A 25,944-nucleotide genomic window follows, 5' to 3' on the forward strand; every position below is an offset into this window, starting at 1 on the left:
TTTCACATTTCAATCAATATAATACAGTTTATTATGCTTTCCAAATTGTAATAGAGAAAAACCCATGAATATTTTGGCATGAGTTTTCATTTGAGTCAGCCTTACATAAATAATCTGAAGAATGTAATACTTAACAAGTGTTTTATTTTTACATTTCATTCAATAAAGTTCAATCCGTTATGCTGTGAAAGTTGTAATTTAGACATTTTTATGAATGTTTCTATATGAGTTTTCATTTTAGTCAGCTTTACATAAATAATCTGAAGAGTGTAATACTTTACAAGTGTTTTATTTTTACATTTCATTCAATAAAGTTCAATCCGTTATGCTGTGAAAGTTGTAATTTAGACATTTTTATGAATGTTTCTATATGAGTTTTCATTTTAGTCAGCCTTATATAAATAATCTAAAGAATTTAATACTGTACAAGTGTTTTATTTTTACATTTCAATCAGTTAAATCCAATTCATTATGCTTTGAAAGTTGTAATTCAGACATTTTTATTAATGTTTCTATATGAGTTTTCATTTAAGTCAGCCTTACATAAATAATCAGAAAAATTTAACAGTTATTTTATTTTTACATTTCAATCAGTAAAATCCAATTCATTATGCTTTGCAGGTTGTAATAGAGACATTCCCATTAAAGATTCGGTCATGACAAAATCCATCAGAAGCAATCTTTTCCGTATATTTTCGCTCCTGAACATTTCCGAAAAACCATTAGAGAAATTAGGAAAAGTGCACTAGCCCGTAATGGTGGCAAATGATAAATGTAATAGGGTGCAAAGTTATACAAATTCCCCGAAACTACAAGCCGTAAATTAACGTGGGGCGTACTTGCTACATCCATTGCAAATTGAATTATTCTAAATCATAAATATACCAAGTAATGAATAAATTTACTGTCAAATTAAAAACTTAAATATTAATTGAAAATGATTTCTTGCATTTCTTAAGTATGTATGTGAATAAAATCCTGGATTCGGACCTTACATACAAACGAAAGAATTTCTACTTAAATAAAGCTTTCCTCATTCAACCATTGATATTGCAAGTGGATTCTCGCACACTGTGTTTCGAGTTTAATTAATTTATCGTAGTCATACAGGAAAAAGTGACCAAGTACATGTTTTTACAAAAACGTGATCATTGACTATTTGATATCTTCCTAGCTTAATATTGCCCTGAAAATATCCCAAATGATTTTAATCTTGGAAGTATAATATATTGACTTGGTAAAAATGACTTACTGCATTGATGTTTATTTTGTTGCCAAGCAAAGTTGACTTAAATGGCCCTCCTGAACATTTTACGTTTTGGTAGTTAGTCACTTTTTCCTTTACGACTACGATATATACATATTATAGAAGTTAAAAGAATTTATGTAGTGTGGTTGTCAATCATGGGTAGAATTGGTGGATGTAACACTTGTGTAAAGTGATAAGTGAGTGAGCCTTGTGAAAGTCCAGACTTGCATACTCTTCTTCATCTTTGTTGAGATTTAAAAAAATAATGTTAATGATAAATGTAATAGGGTAGCAAAGTAATACAAATTGCCATAAACTACAAGTCATAGATTATCGCTGGGCGTACTACATCCATTGCAAATTGAATTATTCTGTTTTTGCTTCCAACTAAGTAAAGAACCGCGTTGCTCGTGCTTTTAGACCTTTATTAAATTCAATCCGGAACAATTAAAATTAAGCGCGCATTGCTGTACGCGATTCACGGTTGGAGGATACATTTTCAGAAATGAAAAACTACGGTGTGCGATTTGAATTTCCACGGTAATTTATTTGTTCGTGATTTTTATCGTAAACAGCATGGTATCATAGAACGGCTTGTATAAATGTATGTTTACTACAATTTTGAAAGTTTTGAATATTTTGAATGTTTTATTGTTATGAAAAAGTATATTTTTACAGTAAAAGCTTAAATAATATCATATTTATAGTCCGCTATTTTATAATATATGAATTTAATGTATAAATACATTTATTAAAATAAAATTTATGTGTGTTTGCGTGCGTAAATACGAGACAAAATCATCGTCAAATATAACTTTAAATTCTTGATTCATAAGATGCATTTAAATATATTTATGGTAATTTTTAGATAAATTACTGCTTGACTTTATTAAATTATTTTTTAATCATTTTTTATTGAAGAGTATATATATGGAAAAATCAACGTTTATATTTTTTTTTTAATTGAGTAAAACGTCGAACCGTCGTTAATTTAATTTAATTTAAATAATTTCATTTAATTATTCTACAGTCAGTTTGTGACATCTATCCATTTTTAATTTAAACTTCACTTTCCACTTTTCGTTATTAAAATCTAAAATGACATATCATCTAATACATTCAGCTTTATTATCAAACACCGTGTTACAACAAGGTTAGTCTTTATTTTAAAATTATACCTTTGGAATTCTTAATTTGAGGTCTTTCATCATAAACATCAACGTTTTAAAACAAAAATTCATCATGTAAAAGTAAGTATAAAAACATAATTTGAACTTTTATTGTAATTAATTTTATTTAAAAAAATACTATAGCCTCCCACCTTTTATGCATGATTTAAAAAAACAGCTTCTACCCACTCACCATTCTCATCGTCCTATGAACTTAACTCCAAAATTTAGACAAAGCTTCACAGACAGTATTTTATAATAATGCAAAATGCATCAAAACACGTGTCACTATAGTTTTCTAAAGAAAGTGGTATTTCCCAAGTAAAATCTATTTTAAAAAATTTTTGATAAATAAAAATATCTGAGGATTTTACGAAATGTTTAATGGACTATTTTTTTTATTTTCACTTTAGTTTCAGGTTAATTAAAGGATTTTCAAATCCATTAGGGAAATGCATTAATTAGTACGTAATTTTAAACGTTTTTGTTATTTGCATACCAAATTGCTAGATTTTCCCTGGTCGAGTTGCATTCAAACTATCCCTTAACTAAATACTGATGCAGGAATAGTGCAGTTTCCTAATGTTTGTTCGTTAGGAGCGGACCCTGTAGATAGTTCGGGAACTTTTGAGTCACTCTGTATTTCTATACCAGCATCACACAAAGTTTCATAGCAAATTACATGTTTTCGTCGAATTTCGTTAAGGATATGTATAACGTACTGAATCCATTTTGGTATTCAATTATTGTATTGTTTGGATAGAAACTAGAAGTGCAGAAATGTTTTTAAAATTTTATTTTATTTACGATTAAAATTTTTCATTTAATCATAAGTTATATGTTTAATTTTTGGAAACAGTTTTAATTAAATTTATTTACTAGATACAAAACAATAACATTGTGTTTTTTAAGTAATTTTGAAATAGATTTTCCTTAAACTTCTAAGTATTTATAACATGGACTCTTCCCCTTGTTTTTTTTACTTGTTTATTCAAAAATGATTCCCACTTATAAAAATGTAATGTCAAAAAATGTACAAAATGTGTGTTTTCAAACAAAGAGAAATCATTTACATAATTTTTTTTTTAAGTATACATTTATTTAAAAACCCGTATACATTTAACGGAAAACACTTTTCAGGGTATATTTATTATGCTTTAAAAAATATCATTTAAATAATAATATTTTTTACATAACACTTGTTGTTATATTTTACGTTTTTTGAAATGAAACCATGGAGTATATACATACGAGTACTTTGAAAACAGAAAATATAAATCACATGTTGCAAAGAAAAATTATACTTTATTAAGTACGATATTAGAATATAACGTAAAAAAACTTTAAAAACGCTATTTTTTATAACAAAGAGAAATCGAAGTCAACACTTAGTAATAAAACCGTAGAAAGACAGCAACGGAAAACACTTTCCATGATATATTTATTAAAATAAACAAAAGGTGTTTTATTAAATGGGATATAATATATTTTTCCTGAAACAATATCTTCTTTTCAGGATTGGACCCTTCAGATAAAATTCGTCCAGAGAAGGGATGCTGGTTTATACGAGTGTCAGGTGTCATCTCATCCCCCCACAAGTATATTTATACAACTCAATGTTGTCGGTAAGTACTATCCCATTGTTGAGACAACTACATTGTTTTAGGTAACGTCTTGCTCCGAAAACAAATTATTTCGTTTCCAAATCTCGAAAACGTTCCACTTTCCGCAAAAAGACCTCGCTAGGAAATTAACGATCTTATTTTGAGAACAAAGACATGCCATGAAGAACGTTGGTGATTTGTAAACCAACTACCATTCTATGCGTAGACGGAGTTACCAACATTTTCATGTTTTTATTTATTTAATACAGAAACAATATTTTTTTAAATAATTTAATTAATGTGCTAGACGTTTGTGCTTTTGACGATCTTAAAATTAATTCTCTCCAATTAAAATACTAAGCTCTTGTGCTTGGAGAGGGACTAACTCTTATTATTTATTGTTTATTTTTGTGAGTGATTTAATTTATTTTACTTATAATTGTTTTTTATCTTGTGAGTTTTTTCTCGATTCACGTGTAAATGAAGCAGACATTTTATACATTTATATGTAAGATATTTTCAAGATTTCAGTTTCATTTTTTGACATCTTAACATTGATGAAGAAGAATATGTAAGTCCAGGCGTTAACATGGCTTTTGTCATAATAAAATCAGGTTTTCAGGTGTTTTCCAGTATGTAAAATAGTGCAGGTTCGGATTTTGCAAACAAAGAAAATGGTCTCTACTAAAAAAAAGTTTTCTAAACCAATAAAAGATAGCAGTTTTCAACTCAATTTCGGAACGCCATGAGATGGATAATATATGTTTGACTTCTAAAATTTGATTAGTATGGTTATCAATCATATGTACAATGGTAAATATTACACGTGTGTAAAGGGATCACTTAAACCAGTTTATGATACGTCGTAAGCCTGGACATTCATATTTTTTCTTCATCTTTGTTAAGATGTCAAAACATAATATTTACTTTTAACTTACTCACTAACTAACGAACCATCTGGCCGCATTCTACAGGAGTAGGCAGAGAGACTAGAACAACAATTTATGCATCTCCTCATACATTCACAACGATTATTCCGACTCCTTACCTGACCACTTTCAGTATTTGAAATACTCGATCAAACAATTTTTTCTCGGTCTTCCTCTACTTATTTCACCAAACACATTCGAAACTTTGTTTTACTATCTTTTTTCTCTCATTCGATTCACATACCCAAACCATCTCAATACACCTTTCTTTATTAAACCTTTATATTAACTATTAATATTCTAGTTTTTTTTCCCTCCGTTGTGTAATGGTCCGCACGCTCGGCTACCGTTCTGAAACCCGTCCCGGGTTCGATTCCCAGGGGTGATCAAATAAATATAAGTGATATTTTCACTCTAATATTTACTCAATATTTATTTATTTATCTATTTATTTTAACTTCATGCAAAAAATATAAATAAGTACATCGGTAGGCTTATTGCTAAAAAGCAAAATCTTCCAACCAACAAAAAACAGACTATTGATATTGATCAAAACGTTTGATACCATATAAAGCTGTTTGCAATCAGAGGGTAGATAGTACTTGAACATTAAAAAAAACATAATTACAAATTAAGATATAAAAAACATAAATTACAAAAGATGATAATAAGGAGGGCATAGGAAAATAGGAGTTTAAGGAAGGAGGTAGAGGAAAAACTAAAAGAGCAGGATTTGTGGACAGTTAGGATAATACCCTGGACTGGTACCTGAAGCGGGGGGCTGATCACCTTTCCTTCATATGTTAACGATCAAGATAACACTGTGTTTATAAAATGCAGTGCCCTTAGCACCATTGGGGTTCAGATTAGGGTTTGAATTGAATTGAATTGAATTTTTATTTTTATTTATCCGCTATTATATCGAAAGTGTCAAAATTACTTTTTAGTGATTGTAACACGATATTTGCGTTTAATCATTCTGACGAAGAAGGAGAAGATCAATTTGAAGAAGAAAAATAAAAAATAAATTACATAATATTTTCTTACTTCTAAAAATAACATTTTTATTTCAACAGTCTTGGGTTTTTAAGGCATAGGACATCTAAATGGGTAATATTTTATATGAGAAATTTCATTTGAAATGAAGGAATATTCGGGAGATGATGGTTTATCCCTCCGTAATATTTTACAATCCAAAAATAAAGTGTCGCGAATGTTATAAAAACCGACATTTCTTATGTGCGTCGGAAAATAAAATAAACTCGAATATAAGAGTACTCATTTTTGTATAAGAATATTTAATAGTTTTTTTATATGGATGTCACAACATAGATATAATAAAATTTGGAAGACTGGGTATTTACAAGTCTAAATATATCATCTTCATTCTTTTTTTTCTTTAAGCCCTTATCCGCACCCGAATGGTGCATAGGGCACTGCGTTAAATAAACGCAGTGTTATCTTGATCTTTTACACATGAAGGAAAGGTAATCAGCCCTCCGCTTCAGGTACCAGTCCGGGGTAATATTGAATAAATATTACAGTGAAAAAATTACTTCTTTTTATTTTACCCCCCTTAGGAATTGAACCCTGGACCTCCAGAACGGAAGCCGAGCGTGCTGACCATTACACTACGGAGGCGGACAAATTCTTAGATTTTCATATTCTTAGATTCTCAGACATCATTCTTAGATTTCCATATTTTTCTTTATCGTTAGATATCAAACAAGTATTTGGACACTGAAAAATGTTTTGAATAAAATAATCTTGCGTTTTATACTAAAAGGTTGCATTATACGGCCATGGCGTATTTGATTGCATGTCATATAAACTTTTGTTTCAATTGGATAGACCTACCTAGCCAAGCCAACCAGCTTATGTGGCTTGTCGGTGGAGTTCTTTTTACATAAGTTTTTTTCATTGTTATCATTATTAACTATTTAATCATAACATACACATAATAAAAGTAAGAAAAAAAGGAAAAATTAATTAATAACTTAATTATTCAACCTGCGTTTTATACAAGAAACAACTTGGGTCAAATTCTTGGAAACTCAAAATCAAAAGTAAACATATTAGATAGAAGCGGTATTTATGAAATTTCTTGCGGTGACTGCGATACAAAATTTACTGGACAAACTGCGAGAAGTCTAAGAATTAGAATTAGAGAACATCGTCGTGGACTAATCAGTAATTATTTTTCGGAATTCGCAAATCATATCATGGAAACTAACCACTCATTTGACTCTCATACACTTAAATTATTACACTTTGTTACAAATAAAGGTCAAGTCATGAATAATTTAGAAAATCTAGAAATACATAAAAATTTAATTCAGATAAAACAATAATTAATAATATACTGTTTCAAAATACGTCACCATTATTATCAATGTTTCCTTTTACAAAAAATGTTGTTCCTTAACCCCCCTACCTATATTTATTAACCTATATATACACCTAAATATATTTTTATTCGTTAGTTTTAATTTGTACCTGAAGATGAAAACAATTGTCGTTTTCGAAACTAGTCGGAAATAAAATAAAACTCGATAAGTGGATTATTCAAGTGTTTAATTTTAATTAAATAATCATGTCATTCCACAAAGTTAATGCCGAATCAAAAAATAATAGGAAAAACTAAAATTGTTTCACAATTTTCATAGTATAAACTCTTGATCATTTACCCAATACTTTATTTTGCCTTTGTTCCATATTTTATTTTGACCTCTTACTCCCATCGGTAGCAAATAAAAAATGCTCGGAACTATATATTGAAGTTTTCTACTCCCATATTTATTTCTAACTCTTGGGACCATCAACTCTAATTATTTTTTTTTTGACATCTCATCAAAGATGAAGAAGAATATGGAAGTCTGGGCATTTAGGGGGCTGACGACCGTCATAGGCTGGTTTAAGTGATCTCTTTACACACGAGTAACATTCACCAATTCTACCCATTATTGACAACCACACTACTCAAATTCTTGGAAGTTCTATATATAAATGAACCAATTTAAAAACCTTGTTCTTGAATCACTAGAACTTCACAAGAGACATTTATTGGTGAGATATATTAGTATGTGACCTCACATACTAATATAAAAGTTTCTGTTTAGTAAAAAGCTTCTTTACATCTCACCAATAGATGTCTCTAGTGAAGTTCTAGTGATCCAAGAACAAGGTTTCTAAATTGGTTCATATATATAGAACTTCCAAGAATTTGAGTAGTGTGGTTGTCAATAATGGGTAGAATTGGTGAATGTTACACGTGTGTAAAGTGATCACTTAAACCAGCCTATGACGGTCGTAAGCCCCGTAAATGCCCAGACTTCCATATTCTTCTTCATCTTTGATGAGATGTCAAAAAATAATATGAAAATAACTCCTGTAATTGGAGATAATCCAGATTTTGTGAACAAGTATTTGGACACACTCAAAATGTTGTAAATAAATTATCTGGTCAAATTATAAGCTTAATAATAAAAATGAAAATGGTATTTTCTGGCGTTTCTCATGTGTGTGATTATAATCCAGGATTCGGATCTCACATACTAATATAAGAGTTTCTGCTTAATAAAAAGCTTCTTTACATCTCACCAATAGATGTCTCTAGTGAAGTTCTAGTGATTCATGAACAAGGTTTCTAAATTGGTTCATATATATAGAACTTCCAAGAATTTGAGTAGTGTGGTTGTCAATAATGGGTAGAGTTGGTGAATGTTACACGTGTGTAAAGTGATCACTCAAACCAGCCTATGACGGTCGTAAGCCCCGCAAATGCCCAGACTTCCATATTCTTCTTCATCTTTGATGAGATGTCAAAACATAATATGAAATAACTCCTGTAATTGGAGATAATCCAGATTTTGTGAACAAGTATTTGGACACACTCAAAACGTTGTTACTCTAATTTTAATTTGTAATTTGAAATAAAGTGCTTGATGTAATAAAAATAAAATTATTCATCAATTAATTAAGAGACGAAATAAATCACTCATGCCCGCTCACAATTTAACGAAAATTCGATCGCATTCATCTTACTTTCAGGGAGTAGTGATGATTTGGCAAACTCTATCTAAGCTTTTGCTTAATTAAGCTTACCTAATTTGAATCGATGAAGTTCGAAGCCTGTGAAACACTGAGAATCGGAAAACTTAGGAGCGACATTAAGGGAATATATTTTAATGCATCTCGTGATTAAGTCTTACTTCGATTTAATTCTTAATTTAGTCAAGTGACGACTTTTTTATACGTAGTGAAAGCAATAACCTTGAAATCCTAGAAATAATTCAAACGTCTTCTATTGCTACTAAACATACAATATTTTATTTATTGTTTCGGCATTAACTTTGTGGTAAGACATGTTACAATGATTAAAGAAAACACTTCGTTTTTAACCACTTGAGTTTTATTATAGACTACATGTTTCAGTTACTATACAGACCTGAATGATGGAAGTTTAACTTCTGAAACATGTAGTCTATAATAAAACTCAAGTGGTAAAAAACGAAGTGTTTTCTTTAATCATTGAAACATACAATTGATGAAAAATATGAAGAATATGGACGTCTGGCCATTTGCACACCATTGTCTCAATAAATGTATTTTACACATTTACTTTCCCTATCCTTACTATCCTACCTGCAGAAAAACATCTAAAACGCTTAGCAGGTTATTACTTAAAAAAAAAAGATTGTAAGAAAAGGTGTTTTTTTTACCTTTATCTGCACCCTATGGTAAATAGGGTACTGCATCGTAGCGACGCAGTGTTATCTTGATCGTTAATTGCATGAAAGTAAGGTGATCAGCCCTGCGCTTCATGTACCAGTCGAGGGCGATAGTCAGTTAATATGAGAGTTAAAATAACCCGTATTTATTTTGACTCCCCTGGAAATTGAACTCGGGAACTTCAGCAAGGTAGCTAAAGACGCTTACCGTTATATTACGGAGGCGGACTATAAAGTGGTGTTTAACAAGTAAAATTAAAAATACTCTCATTATCTTCGATTGTTCACCGTGTATAATACCACTTTTATGAACACTTATTCATGACTACCGGTTTCGGAAAATCATTCCGTCATCAGGTCATTAAAATAAAATTATTACGATTTGACATTTCGCTCACTCCTTTCAAGAACGTCATAAATAAAAAAACTTGATTTTTCAGGAGATCGTTTTTAAAGTTTATAAATATAATACAATGTATCAAAAATAAATATCAAGCCATTTATTGAACTTTTTACTGCGGAACAGATCTTTTTAGGTTCAACCTGAATGTTTTTTCTCCATTTGAAAAATATTAGGTATATTTGAAAAAAATAATTGAACAATACCTTTTCTTCAAAATGGAAAAACAACACTTTCTGCCCTGTAGCGGGTAAATATTAAGTTAAAAATATGCCTCTTTTGCTGGGATATAGTACATTTTATGGGCATTCAGAAAACGTGCACATCTGAAAATTGACGATTTTTGATTTATGACATTCTTGAAAGGAGTGAGCGATTTGTATAAAAACAAAATTTTGAAAGAGAGAGAGAAGACAAATCAATCATATGGGATTACATTTTTTAAAGTGGACTCGAAGTCAAATTTAGTTGGTTATTTTCTATGGGTGAGTCTTAATTGATTGCTTTACATATTTTCAAAAAAATTAAGTAACATTTAAATTTAAAATAAATCCATCCCTTAGATTTATGTAAACGTACATGTGTGAAATGAATATCATTTTTGGAAATAAATTTAACTTTGGATTGAGGGGTTGGTATTTCCACGTACTCCCTTTTATTGCAGCCCGTAAACTATACTTAAACTGCCATAAATTGTAGATGCCTTGTGTGAAAAAATATCCCTTTATCACATTTTTTTCTTGACATGCCGCATTTTTATAGCGCGATGTTTCAAATAATGTTATATTCCGTTCGTGAGTACAAAGAACGGAAAAAAAACGTTTAGGAATATTTGCATTCGATATTTTATAAAATGTTCGAACACACCATGAACCACAGTGATGCATACCTCCAAGTTTTTGCAATAATTAAAAAAAGTAGTGGGTCCGAATCCTTGTTCCCGAATCTGGGTGATTATTAATATTTATTTATTTTTGATTATTAATATTTATTTGGCAGTTACCCGGTGAGAGGAGGTTTCTGCCAGTGTCAAGTATTATTTTTATTTACAAACAAAATAATAATAGAAAATGATAACAATTATAAATGATAACAATAATAACAATTTATACAAAATTGCATGGTTTTAATGCGTTTAGCTTTATCATTTTAGAAATTAAACCTGCAATTCTAGAATTAGGTTCAGAAAGAAGGGTGGATACTTGGGTGGGGAGTTGGATTTAAGTAAAAACCCAATATTCCATATTCTTCTTCATCGTTATTAATGCCAAATTTGTAATATAAGATTGAATTGAAAAAAAATCTCAGCTAATCCGAACTTTTCCTAATCCGAACAGGTGACAGACCCGATTAGTTTGGATATCCGAGGTTCCAATGTAAATTTATTTTTACCTCCCTGATAATCGAACCCGGGACCTGCAATATGGTAAATAAACACGGTAACCAGTGAAAAAGCTGCTTACAGTAACAAAAATCAAATGTTTGACCGTATTATTCACAGTATTTCTTCTACTTTTTAATTCTAACCCTTATCCGAACTGAATCGTTTTGATGCAGTGTTATCTTGATCGTTTCTTACATAAAGGCAAGCTGATCACATTTACACTCCAGGGACCAGTCCAGGGTAATATTTAATAAATATTAGAGTGTAGAATCACTTAAATTTATTTTCACCGCCACCAGGGCCTTCAGCATAGTAGTTAAACACGCTTACCATTACACTACGGTGGCAGACAAATTTATAACATTTACTTATGTATTTCGAGATTTTATCATGAAATTTCCAACAATATTCTGAATTATTATTTTTTTAAATTCAATCTACGTTCTAGAAATCTTGAATCAGAAAATTGTGAACTATTCCGTAATCATTTCTTTAGAAATTGAATAATAATGAAGACGTCATATTTTTATTTGCAATCAAATTAGTATGAAACTCAATATCACCGAGTTACCGAGAATAAACGGTCCACGGAGAGTTGAGTTGTCGCTGAATATCAAAATTAAATTATTCTACTAAATTTTTATAAACGTCAGAAACACTTTGAAATTTTGATTTTTTGAATTCGACGAATGAATCAGGTATATAATATCTCATTAGCTGTATTGTAAAATATCGTTATATTTTACTTTGTACAGTAAAAGTTTTCAAAACTAAACCCTTGTGAAAAAGAAATTCAAATCCAATAATAATCAAGGAATTTAGAGAAAATTTAAGCATTTCCCAGCAAATTTAAGGGAGTCTGGGCATTTACGAGGCTAACGAACGTCATAGGCTTGTTTAAGTGTTCATTTTGCACACGTTCACAATTCTCTATTCAACATTCACCAATTCTACCCATAATTAACAACGACACTTCTCAAACTCTGGTACTCAAAATATGGTTAATTGCTAAACGTAGTGCTTCAATCATTATTCCATATTATTCTTCATCTATGTTAAAATGTCAAAAAATAACTCCTTTAATTCGAGATAATCCAGATTTGTCAACATTTGGACACACTCAAAATGTTGTAGATTTTACGTTTCGTAAGTTGGTCACTTACTCCTGTACAACTACGATATGTAAAATCGATTTAAAATAAAATTGGAAACGATGATTGACAATCACATTACTTTTATTTATTTATTTTACTATGGAGACCCAAATAGCATTTGTTTAGCAAATTTGATCCAAACATTACAATGAAGCAATTTTAATATGTGTTCAATCGATTTAAAATTAAATTGTAACTAATGTTAATTAGAGGATTTGTTGTATGTTACCAGAAAATCAGAAATATTTATTATAATGCTTTTTTTTCAGAGGCCAAAGCTCAGATTTCAGGACCTTCTGAAAAATACTTGAAACCCGGATCAACGCTAAGACTGCAGTGTGTGGTCTTGAAAGCCACTGAAACCCCGTCCTACATATTCTGGTAAGATATTTAACGATATGTGATAAAATTTTACAGCCTCTCGTAAAATATTATTGTTTATTTAGTGCTATGAGTATTGTATTGGTCGAGGGCAAGGTCTTTCAGTAGGCTTAGAAATATTGTCCAAAAGACATAACGTTAGATATTTTCAGCTCTATTATGGCTGTGTTTTATGCCATAAAGTATATTATTGAAAGAAAATTCAGATTTCCGCTGAAAGCATTATTAAGGGTGAGCATTAAACCCTTTCGTGCAGTATGATTTTTATAACAGATATTTCGCCATTTGAAGGTTTTGCTAAACTAACTGATATTTTAAGGGCTAACCTAAGAAAATCTGTTGAAATGACCTATTTTCTACTCTATATTTCTCTTTCTCTTTCTTTCTTTCTCTTTAGCTCTCTTTTGTGACCCGCATGCACCCATTTCTAATCGAAGTCGCTTTCATCGAGTAAATAGAGGTTTCATAAATAAAGGTTCCAGTTAATGAAACGTAAAACGAGTTACATTTCTATAAGAGATGGGAGTACATATAAGAAAAATTTATTGTTACGTGCAATAACGACTGTTATTTATATAAACTCTCTTTTGCACCTACTTGTGGATTAAATACTTATATCGAAGCGGTGTTTTTTATTCTTAAATTACGCGAAGACACGTTGATCAGTCAAGCACTTCTGAAAAATAATAAAATTAATAAATAAACATATTTTAGATATTTATACATAGGTGATTGTTAGTATTGCATGTGTAAAATGGTCACTTACTATCCAAAGACGGGACGTAAGCTATATTTGTGATAACTCAAAATGTCAAAATTCACATGTATATAATTTCTTTATGTTTCTTTAAATCACCATTTGTATTTATCAAAAATCGTCAATTTCCAGTGATGCATGTTTTCGGAATGCCCAGAAAATGTACTAAATCCCAGCAAAAACGACATATTTTAAACATTATATTTACCAACTTCAGGACGAAAAGTGTTGTTTTTGCATTTTGATGAAAAGGTATTGTTTAATTTTTTTAAATAAACTAAATATGGAGAAAAAGCATTTAGGTTTTACCTTAAAAGATCTGTTGTTTAGTAAAAAATTAAAAAAACTGGAATGATATTTCTTTTTAAAACATTTTATTATATTTTTAAACTCAATAAACGATCTCCTGAAAAATCAAGATTTTTTATTTATTTATGACGTTGTTGAAAGGAGTGAGCAATTTGTTAAACTATGTTATGCAACAAGTTTGACTTAAATTTGCAGGTTATTATTGAATGAAAGTGTTCAAATTACATTTCAACAGATAAGTCTAATAAGAAACACGTGTGGATACATCCTTGTGTGTTTTTAAAAACAAATGATTCTTCGTTGCCTTCTCCGCCTAACGACATCTTCGATCTTCCATATTTCTGTTATCCTGGTATTCATTATTATATTTTCCTTGGTGATCATACGTATTATTTTTCTTTCAGGTACCACAATAGTCGCATGGTGAACTTCGACATGGACCTTGGCGTAAACGTCAGCACAGACCTCTCCATCAGAACGAGTTCCTTGACCATCCCAGTCACCAGCGCTCATCATGCGGGCAACTACTCCTGCACCCCTAATAACGCACAGCCTGCCAGTATTTACGTCCATATATTCAATGGTGAGATGCACGTTTTATTTTAATATTTTATAAAATTTCGAAATCTTCTTCTTCTCCTCGTCTTTTACTTCTCTTTGTAGATCCTAGGGATCTGTTTGTGCCTCCGCATGTCGCTCTTGGGATGTTGACTCCCAAATGTCTTTCCATATTTTCGGAGGTCTGCCTGGAGGTCTGCGTCCTTCAGGGTTACCTTAAAGGGCAATACGTGGATGTCTGTCTTCTGACATTCTGTTCATATGTTCATTCCAGTATCGCCTTCGTTGTCGTCCCCACCTCACGATATCCTCCGTCTTACACATGCTCCGGATGTTGGTATTTCTTACTCAGTCTCAAAATGTGTTTCCGGTTATGGATCAGAGAGTCTTCATCTCGGAGGTTCGAAGTCGAAATTTTGTTCTGGAAGTATCTGCTCTTGCCTCAATCTCATTTCGATATCATTAAAATGAAACATTTTTACTAGACCACTAATTAAGTTTTAATTTACGTGACTTGTTTTGAAAACTACAGATGTTTTGATCACAAAAACTAATGAAAAGATGATTGATTAATAGTTTGCTTTTCAAAATTCATCACCATTATTGTCTATTTTCCCATTAAACCAAGTTGTGACCTCCTTCTAGTTATAACCCCACCCATCTCTACCAATACTTGAATAATTTTTGTGATCATGTGATATGTAAATGAAAACATGTGGTTTTCGAAACTAGTCGTGTGAATTGAAATAAAACCTAATTAGTGGTCTAACACACAAGTGTTTCATTTTTAATAATCAACATGTCATCCCACAAAGTTAATGCCAAATCAATAAATGAGAACTTAGTAATACAGTTACGAACTACTCCGCGTTAAGTATTTGGTAAAATTTTACTTTTAGTGGTTTTATACAGAAATGCCTATTTTTTTATTTATTGTCAATAAATATTATTATTTTTACCTAACCCCTTTCATTGGGTCTCATTGGGTTAATTTTATCCAACATGATATTTTCTAAGAATTGTTATTTACTAGTATCTTTCGCATTATACGAGAGATATTTGTAAAAGATTTGGGAATGAAATTTTAGGCATTTAATTGTAAAATGGTGTTTATTACGTTACTTAGAAATACCAGTTTATTTTCAATGCTGTTTTTAATTATCTAATAATTATTTCCATCTTCACACGAAAAGTCTTGATGGGTGCCTTGAAAAATAATGTGACGCAAATCCATTAGGTAAAGAAACGATAATTGAATTGGAATATTCAAAAGTCTAAAACGAAATGAAATTGAATTCTAGGGAACTGAGATGAAAGCTTTTTTATTTTACTTTAACAAGATGCTCCCAAGACATTTGAAATTACAGAACCTTCCCTGAAACACACCCCTGGGATCTTTCCTTCAGAACGAGCAGTCATTACTTCCCTACTCTTGAAGTTGAAGAGGATTGACAGTTTGTCAATTCGGGCTTGAGGGAAAAACATATTTAAATACAAAACTCCTCATTTTTCCCTTTTGATATGACTTTTGATTAATGATTTATTTTCTTTTTCATTTCATAAAATGACTCGTTTGCATATTATGATAATAAAGCGATTCTAGAAAATTGAAAGAATTTCAGCAATAATTATTTTTCTTATATTTATGAGAGATGTTTGGTATTTTTCAGAGATGTTTAATATGATATTTCTCGTTTTAATGGTCTACATTTCTTGTATTGAATAAATTATCAAATCTTCATTTAAAAACAATCAAATCAAATTTTAACTGCTGAAAATACTAATGGATAAAAATACATTGTTTAGTTATAAGTAAGGAGAATGCACATAATAAGATATCAATTTTTTATTCATTCTATCAAATTTATTATTTGATTAAAACCAATATTTTTAACTTTTGCACTTTTTTATTTGACCAGCGACCGGGTTTTGTCGTTACCGACATCATCAGACTGGTGAGAGGCTATACAAATTGTTATGTTATACATAAATCATATCATATCATGGTTATCAACTCCTGCCTTCTTTTACCGACATCATCAGACTGGTGAGAGGCTATACAAATTGTTATGTTATATATAAAAGAAGGCAGGAGTTGATAACCATGATATGATATGATTTATGTATAACATAACAATTTGTATAGCCTCTCACCAGTCTGATGATGTCGGTAATGACAAAACCCGGTCACTGGTCAAATAAAAAAAGTAGAAAAGCCAAAAATATTGGTTTTAATCTAATAATAAATTGAAAATGCAATTCCATCACGAAGTGTCAGTGGATAATATAAATCTATTAAAAAACATTCTATCAAACATTGAATTTTGTTTACATCTTTGATAATATATATCAAGAGATATAAAAGATTAATAAGATAAATAGATTACGAGCGAGCTGATCTCCTCAAATCATCTCTTAAAATTTTTGTTTGTAATAAGTTTTTGCTTTTATTATTTATTTTTCTTTGAAAATACTTTGTAGTTATTTGAAATACGGCTGACTGAGAATTGCATCTTTCGGAATTAAGAAAAAAAAATTATCAGGTGAGTCGTAAGTCCTAAAAAGCTCAGACATCCATCTTCTTTCATTTATAATTATTATTTCATATTATTTCAGTCTTACCACCTTTATATTATCATTTAAATATAAATAAAGCTGTATTACAAAAAGAATAAGCATACCCTGCCTACCTCAGAACAGGTATTTCCAAATACCTAGTGAGGATAGACAGTGTCCATTAAAAAAAATAATAATAAATATATGTTTATATATAAATATGTATAACTTAAGTACAAAATTATATTAAATAATAAACGCTGTTCTGCAGCACTGAACCTGATTTAAAATCGATTAATGTTTTGAATAAAGCTGAGACAACAATAATATATTAGTATGAATCTGAATGTATATCATTCGTAGGGTGAATAACCTAATGTTTGAAAGAAAAAATAATAAAATTCTATAGTTAATTTATTTTGAAGGTACTTTTTAACGAAAATGTTTCAGGTGAGTGCTTTTATAAAGGGAACTTTTTACGTATACGTAAATCATGCAAAAGGCAGCTTACATCTAAAGAAGTATTGAAAAAAATGCACATGAATAATATAACAGAAAATATTGAAAAAAAGAATCCTAACAGAATTGAATCAAATGTAAGCAGTTATTTTTTATGATAAAAAAAATCAACTTTTTACGAGTAGTTTCGGAATAGGTAATGATTAAAAAACATCATTAAGGTAAAGTAAATTCATTCATTCAGTCTGAGACGAAGAATCTCGGTTGATATTTCATCCGTCGTATGAATAATCCATTATCTCATAGAATAAATATAAAAAACATAATAGTATATTATGTCCGCCTCCGTAGTGAAATGGTCAGCACGCTCGGCTACTGTTCTGGAGGTCCCGGGTTCGATTCCCAGGGGGGGTTAAATAAATATAAGTGATTTTTTCACTACAATATTTATTCAATATTACCTTGGACTGGTACCTGAAGCGGAGGGCTGATCACCTTTCCTTCATGTGTAAACGATCAAGACAACACTGCGTTCATATGAAGCAGTGCCCTATGCACCATTGGGGTGCGGATAAGGTTTTTATATATTTATATATATAATTTATTTCTTAGCAACTTAAATTCAAGGGGGTAACTTGCAGATGAAAACGTCAATATAATATTTTATTTTGGTATTCGTAGGTTAGTCGAAGATATCTTTAATTGATGGTACCGAAATTTCATTCTCTTTTTTGTAAAGAATTCGAACTGTATTTTTCTTTGTTAATATAAACAATTATAACAACCTTTATTTTCTAACCATCATCTTTGATATTCCAATATAAACTACGTCGTGAGAATAAAATTTTATGGGAAACTTGAAATTAATGATGTAATAAATTTATCATAAATTAAAATGTATTTTATCTTTGTCAAGATATATGGGATCTTATCACAAATATGTTGAAATATGTATTAAACAAAGGTTCAACATCCAATTTTTTCCCAAAAAAATCCACAAATTTGGTACAATTTTTTAAAAATATTTTTGTTCGAAAACAACGACGCGTATCACGTACGTTCGTATGTGTAGTGCGATAGATGGAAGAATAGATGGATGTGAAATACGAAGAACGATAAAAGCTGAAATTATCCAATTGAAATGTGATAACTTTGATAAAAGTGTGGAAAAATCTATGTTTGACAGAATTAAAAATGAAGATAGAAGAAAGAAATGTAAAACTAATAAAGGAAAATCGAAACATGATAATATTTAAGGTGGTTTAGTGAAGAAAATGAATGACGAGAAAATTTTGCAAATAAAAATAGAAAAATGGACAAGAAATACTTCAAATTACAATGAAAACCTAAAATTTCCATATCAAGTCTACTTAACTGGAAGACATGTTTGACAAGATGTATGTTTAAAGGAATATCTAAAAGAGTATGTCTGAGAAAGGTAGTGTAGCGTTCCATCCTCTTTAATTACTCCTCCGTAGGAACAGCCTAATGTAAGTAGTAGTGGTACAGATATCAATAAAAAATATAACTACACAATTTCACATTTTAAATTATTTAGAAAATCTTAACGTAATATTATTCATATTAAAATAGTCACATGTAATGAATGCAACGCCTTAAAGCTCGTCCCATTAAATTCAAGCTTGCACATAAATAAAAGTACATATTACTTTAAAAGCCTCCAATGCCTTCAGACTTCAGGGTTGCTTACGCTTTTCCTGAAACTATTGAAAGTCTTTCAGAGTTTTCCCATTAAAACTTCACTCTTACTTCTAAATGCGACTGAAAATAATTTACGAACTTATCAAAAAACGTTATTTGCTACAACAAATTACGTACATTGGATTGGTTTTCCTTCGGATCTCACGTGAAATATAATGACTTTGTAACTTACAATATAACATTGTGTAGAGTAACTTCACATCTTCTTATAACTTAAATGCAATATCGATCGGTTTCAATGCACAAAGCTTCTTTTCAAAACTAATTAATAAGAAAAAAATCTACATAATTTTTAGAAAAAATCTAATATTTGCCAATTTGCAGGAAGTGGGTAGGAATCTCAAATAGATTTTTTAGCGTTGATAGGCAGTTGCAGACAAAGGAATAAGCAATGGTCCATTACCGAAAAATAAATTATTTTGAAATTTAAGATAAATGTTTTCATCGGAATTTTGTCATTTAAATTTTTGATTTGAAATACATAAAAACATTTTTTTATTAAGCGTGTAATTATTAAAACATCTTTTTTGTTCATACAATAAAACAAAAACTTTTAAATTGATGTGTTTAATGATAATAACTAGATAATGAATATTCTAAAATAAATTACATAAAATGCAGTTCCACCAAGAAATGTCAGTACAAAACTTGAATCTCATATGTTCCTTACATCAGATGTTATATGTTGCTTTTCCCCGTTTTATCTCTTAAAAATTTTCTCTCGTTTCTTTATTCTTTAAACATGTATCGTTTCCATTAACGATGTAGCCCTAAAAAATCTTAATCGCTTAAAAACACTTAATTTATCTAAAACTGTTAAAAAACGTTATCTGTTTTCAAAATTAAACCAAAGTTTATAATACAATAAAGTGGACATAGAAAAAAATTATTTAAATATTTATTAATATTTTAATATTAAAAAAAAAACAGATTTTCTGCACAATATCCTACAAAATATTAGTTCGTTCCTCTTAAATACAAAAATGTATAATAATAAAACTGTATTTTAAAAATAATATCATTAATATGTTCATACCCCAGGTAGTCTCGCAAACTGAAAACTAGCTTAAAAATATAAAATACGTACATAATATAATTCATGCCTACAAGAGGGTAGTAAACTTAACCCTTTCTCAATCCGCACGTATTGCAGCAAGTGAGTTGAAAATACCAAAATTTATTCGGAAGCGTAGGCGAGGATAAAGTGGGGTGACTTGTGTCAATGGGGATGAAAGTGTCCGGAAGTGTGGCGAAATTGGACAGGAATTGCCGCATAGTGGTAAAGGTAAATCTCTTACATTCGGCTGTTCCTCGAAAGCCTTTTGGGGCCTTAGTTGCGGAAACTCGAACTTGTGGAAATGATTGAATCTTTTCTTCATAAAAGCACCAAAAGAAAACACGTTTGAATTTATTAAAGCTTTAGCTGTGAGTAATTTTTTACAATCAATATATGTTTATACAATATAATACACACAAAAGTTGACAAAAATTATATTCAATTCCTTTGAGATATTATAAAATGGGTTTTTTTATTGGACGTTTATTAAGCAACGTTTATAACATTTTGAGTATGTCCAAATACTTGTTCACAAAATCTGGATTATCTCCAATTACAGGAGTTATTTTCATATTATTTTTTTAACATCTCATCAAAGATGAAGAAGAATAAATAATTTTTATAATCCAGGATTCGGACCTCATATACTAATATAAGAGTTTCTGCTTGGTAAAAAAAAGCTTATTTACATCTCACCAATAGATGTCTCTAGTGAAGTTCTAGTGATTCAAGAACAAGGTTTCTAAATTGTTTCATATATATAGAACTTCCGAGAATTTGAGTAGTGTGGTTGTCAATAATGGGCAGAATTGGTGAATGTAACACGTGTGTAAAGTGATCACTTAAACCAGCCTATGACGGTCGTCAGCCCCGTAAATGCCCAGACTTCCATATTCTTCTTCATCTTTGATGAGATGTTAAAAAATAATAGCAATGTTTATCATATAAAACACTACATTAATTCTTTTTTTTTCAGAAATTAATGTTTAAAATATGCTTCATATAATATATGCAAACATACATACATATATCTACACTACTAAACTCAAAAATTATTTAATGTTTTTTGTAACATTTTTTTTTCAAATTATCTATTTTATTCAGTTAAACAAATTTATGAGGCAAATGTGGTGGGTAATAGAAGCAAAAAAAGACTGAAGAAAACATGACATGGGCAAGTATTTCAAATACTTGAAAGTGATCAGGTCAAGAGTTGGAATATAGTGTCATCCGTCAGGGACAGTCAAGAGTCGAAGCGTGTATGTATATGGAAGAGGTGAAGATTGTGTGCAAAGGCAGATTAGTGTGGCGTTCTCTCTGCATACCTCTCCGGAGAAGCGGCGTGATGGATAGTTAGTTAGTTAAACTAAATATGCTCCTTATACTTATATAATAGGCAAGGAGGATTTTCTAAGTAAACTAATAAATATATTTTAAAATGTATTAAAAATGGCGTGATGGTTAGTTTGTAAAAAAGTTTGTGTACTTTTAAGGCAATGAAAAACCTAAAAGAGCACAAAAATATAAATATGGAACTTTGAAATTAATTCAATGTTCTTTTCAATTTAAGGTACCATTTTTTAAATTTCAAACGTCTTTCTCCGTCAAATTAACAAGTAAAACTCTACGGAAAAAATCAGTATTCAGCCTGCAAAGTCAATAACAAATATTTATTTAATAAGGGGAGGAAAATTGGGAATTTTTCAGGATTTTTTATGTACTGAAACAGGAATGCAATTCCACGGAGTCGAGTATGGAATCTCTGTGGGTTTATTAATATTATTTAATATATTCTATAATACGAGACCCTACATAAAAGTACATAATATATGCCTGACTCTGGGTCTCGACCCATTTTGGCAAAAGGCAATTTTGAGCTTCAGCCTTTAGCTGAAAAATGTCTCCGCGCTGTCTTATGGAGTAAGGTTGGTTGGTGCCGTTATATTTTACAAGATTTTACGTTGTACATCTTACGTAGATATATTTAAAATAAAACATTGCCGTGCAGTTATGTTATGAAACTCACATACACACACATATATATACACATGATACCAGGAAGCAAATTAATGCACCGTTCTCATTAATTTACATATATTCAATGAATTGGCGTGTACTAGGTTTACACACTTGGGTCTGTTTTTATGCGGATCTTTTTTACGCGATTTCAAAATTTTGCAATTTTCAAATGTAATAGAACCTTTTTCTTATTTCTGTAGATAGTTCAAGTCTTTTTTTTATAAAAATATAATGTGAAAATAGTGTTTCTTCCACCTAACACGACATGCTTAATTTAGCCACTAGATCAGGGTATCATTTCCACTTAAAAAAAATATGCCATTTTTTCAAACTGTTGAATTTGGAATTGACAATTGACACCATCTGGACCAAAATTTAAACTAGTAAATTAAAGATTAATGACACTTTTTTTCATTTTATCATAGGCAGGCGCAATGATGTATTTAAGTAGATGCTTGGCTGTAAAACTGGCGCCGCGGGTTCGATTCCTGACAATTGCAATATACATTCGAGATATATCTATTTCCAATTAGGCTGGGAGTTTCTGTGACGTATTTTTCACATCCGCTTTTCCTATCCTTGCTATTCTATGTGCAGATAAAAAATGAAAGTTTTGCAGGTTGTCCCTTAAAATTGTCATTTTCAGGTTGCATTTTATACACTTGAATGTTATCAATCGGAACAATCGGAATTTGTGAAAGAGGTAAAGATTGTTTGCAAAGTCACATTGATGTGGCGTTCTATTCTTTCTGCCTATCTATGGAATGTATGTATTATTTAAAATTTATACTTTCCAAATAATCTTATTATATTTTCAAATGACAAATAATGTACTCGTAAATCCTTTTTAATGAACTCTAATACTACGAAAAATCCAAACTACGAACGAGCTACCTAAAAATGGTAGTACAATTATAAAAATGTATTATTTTGTTTTGCATGTAAACCAGCTTTACTCCAGTGTATTTTATTTTATCTTCCTGCATTTCATATCTGAATTCGTCCTCATTAGTGGAGTTTCGTTACAAAGTTTTATGTTATGTTTGAAGCGCAACTAACGATATAAAAAGGATACCTTTGTTACTTAAACCCTCATATTTAAGTACCCTTTTCAAACTGAGAGACAAGAGTGTTCGTTATTTGCAACAAATTAACCCTGGTCTTTTGTTTCAGGTGAAAACCCAGCGGCTATGCAAAGTTCTTCGGATTATATGAGATCTTCATTATCCTTCAACACCATGTACATTGTATCTCTTCTTAGTTCAGTCATTCCTTTCTTGAGTTGACCTTAATGATTGAGGAACTTATGTTAAGTAATCTGTTGCAAAATAAAATCTCACTGAGGGAGGATCATGGACTTTCATAAAGCTATATAAAATGTTGTGATTTATAATAGGTACGATGTTTTCTATAGTATTAAAAATGTACTAGTCATATGAATTTTTATGTAATATCACGTACAATTTTATTGACATTGTTTAAACTACTGATATAATAAAAATGGTTTACTGAATACGTTTTAAATACAATATCACCATCAATATTGAACCACCATTTTACAGCCATCACGTAAATTGTCCATAGGGGTGTGTACGTCATGTTACCACATACTCAACATATACTAAAACTACAACGTTTTCTACGTTATCGCATTTAGCATTATTTCTTTAAAAAAACATAAAAACATGTACTAATTTTGTCATCTGAAAAAATAAGTAATTCAAAAACTCACTTTTATTTTTCAAGTGGGAATAGAAATTAATCAGTATGGGAGAAAAAATATTTTTCTTACATTTAATCAAAGAAAATCATGGGTTTTCTCAGTTACTAAAACGATTCCTTTAAACCTTTACTTCAATTTTTTTGTAAACAGTATAAATGTTTTTAAACCTAAAATTTTTTTTTATTTAAAAAAAATACTTATCGCTCACTTTACTCATCAACGTCATATTTCAAACTTGATTTTACAGGAGATCATTTTTAATGTTTAAAAATAATATAAAATGTATTAAAATTAAATATCAAGCCACTTTTTGAACGTTTTACTGTGCAAACGATCTTTTTAGGTAAAACCTGAATGTTTTTGCCCCATTTGAAAAATATTTATTTATTTTTAAAAAAAAAAAATTAACAATTACTTTTCTTCAAAAAGTAAAAACAACACTTTCTGTCCTGTAGCGGGTAAATATAAAGTTAAAAATATGCCGCTTTTGCCAGGATATAGTACATTTTCTGGGCATTCTGAAAACGTGCACAAATGAAAATTAACGATGTTTATATATGTCGTTGTTTAAGGAGTAAGTGACATGTGTAAATATATTTTAAATACGTACCCCGATTAACACAATTTTTACTTATTTTCAAGGATATTTTAACTTTTTCAATTGTATAATAATATATTCTTTATTTAACGTTTTGACCCCTTTGTGGAGGCCTACATCAACGTGGTATTAGATTCTTTTATGTATGTCATAAATAACAATCTAACAATTTTTTCTACTGCATTATTTTTTAGATTGATTTGCAAAACATTGCTAGAAGAATAAACGATAATGCATATTATTAATGCAATATTTAGCCAAAAAAAAGGTATTTCTTTTAAATCATTTTATCGTATTTCAATAAGTTTACCGAAAAAATCATAACATCGTTACTTGTTACACACAAATTTTAAGTTAACTATCAATTTTTTTTTTAATGATATTTACATTTCCCATAAATTTTAATTACTCGTGTAAAAGTGTATCAGATTTGCTTTGATTTTTTCATCATTATAGTGCACTGCATAGAGATATAATAAATGTAAATTTTCATCAAAATTGTATATAAGTATAATAGTATAATTGGAATCTTTAGAGTTTAATTTATTTTTTATTTAATTTAAAAACGTAACTTAAAATTGTTGGTGTGGAAATTATTGATTTTTTATTATAATATTTTAATAATAATCTCTGTGCATACCCATGATAAAAGGGCTTTGTTTTCTTTGCTTAATATAATTTATAAAATTAGCAAAACTAAAATACACCATAGCCGCCTTATAAAACATTAATCTATATATTTATTGTTTTATGGGAAATGCTATTTTGGTGTGACTTTTAAAAACATGTTACTTAAAAAAACCGTGAAATATCCATAGTTACTCACATATTTTAAGGAAGAACCGCAAAACCTCTATTTTTAGAGGCTTATCAACAGGTAAAATAATAAAGATAGGGAAGATAAATGTGAAAAATACATCAAAAACACCCAGAACAATTAAAAATAAATATTGCACTTGGCGGGAATCGAGCAAGCGACGCCAGTTTCGCAGCCAAGCGCCTACCCAACTACGCCACGGCGCCTGTCAACATAATAATGAATATTTCACAGTCTTAATTTTAGTGCAAATGTATAAGAACCCTGAAAATGACAAAATTCTCGTCGAAACCGGTTGATGAAAAGTACAAAAAAAGGTAAATAAACTAAGTTTCAATTTTATTTGATAGAATGTTTTAAAATGTACCA

At 30.0% G+C, this 25,944-nt stretch overlaps 1 protein-coding gene across 1 annotated transcript in view; it reads left to right on the forward strand.

The window, feature by feature from the left end:
- LOC148313562 (uncharacterized) overlaps positions 1-23,831 on the forward strand; it is a 57,373-nt gene extending 33,542 nt beyond the window's left edge. The window contains exons 4-7 of the mRNA XM_088260923.1: positions 3,935-4,043; positions 12,889-13,000; positions 14,471-14,649; positions 23,611-23,831. Coding sequence (XP_088117049.1) covers positions 3,935-4,043; positions 12,889-13,000; positions 14,471-14,649; positions 23,611-23,723 — 513 coding nt within the window. The 3' untranslated portion in view covers positions 23,724-23,831. The remainder of the gene's footprint in view (positions 1-3,934; positions 4,044-12,888; positions 13,001-14,470; positions 14,650-23,610) is intronic.
- Positions 23,832-25,944: the final 2,113 nt, after the last annotated feature.

Source organism: Brachycentrus maculatus, unplaced genomic scaffold (genome assembly GCF_059751285.1).
Source record: "Brachycentrus maculatus isolate JH-2025_06_01 unplaced genomic scaffold, ASM5975128v1 h1tg000008l, whole genome shotgun sequence".
Lineage (NCBI taxonomy): Eukaryota > Metazoa > Arthropoda > Insecta > Trichoptera > Brachycentridae > Brachycentrus > Brachycentrus maculatus.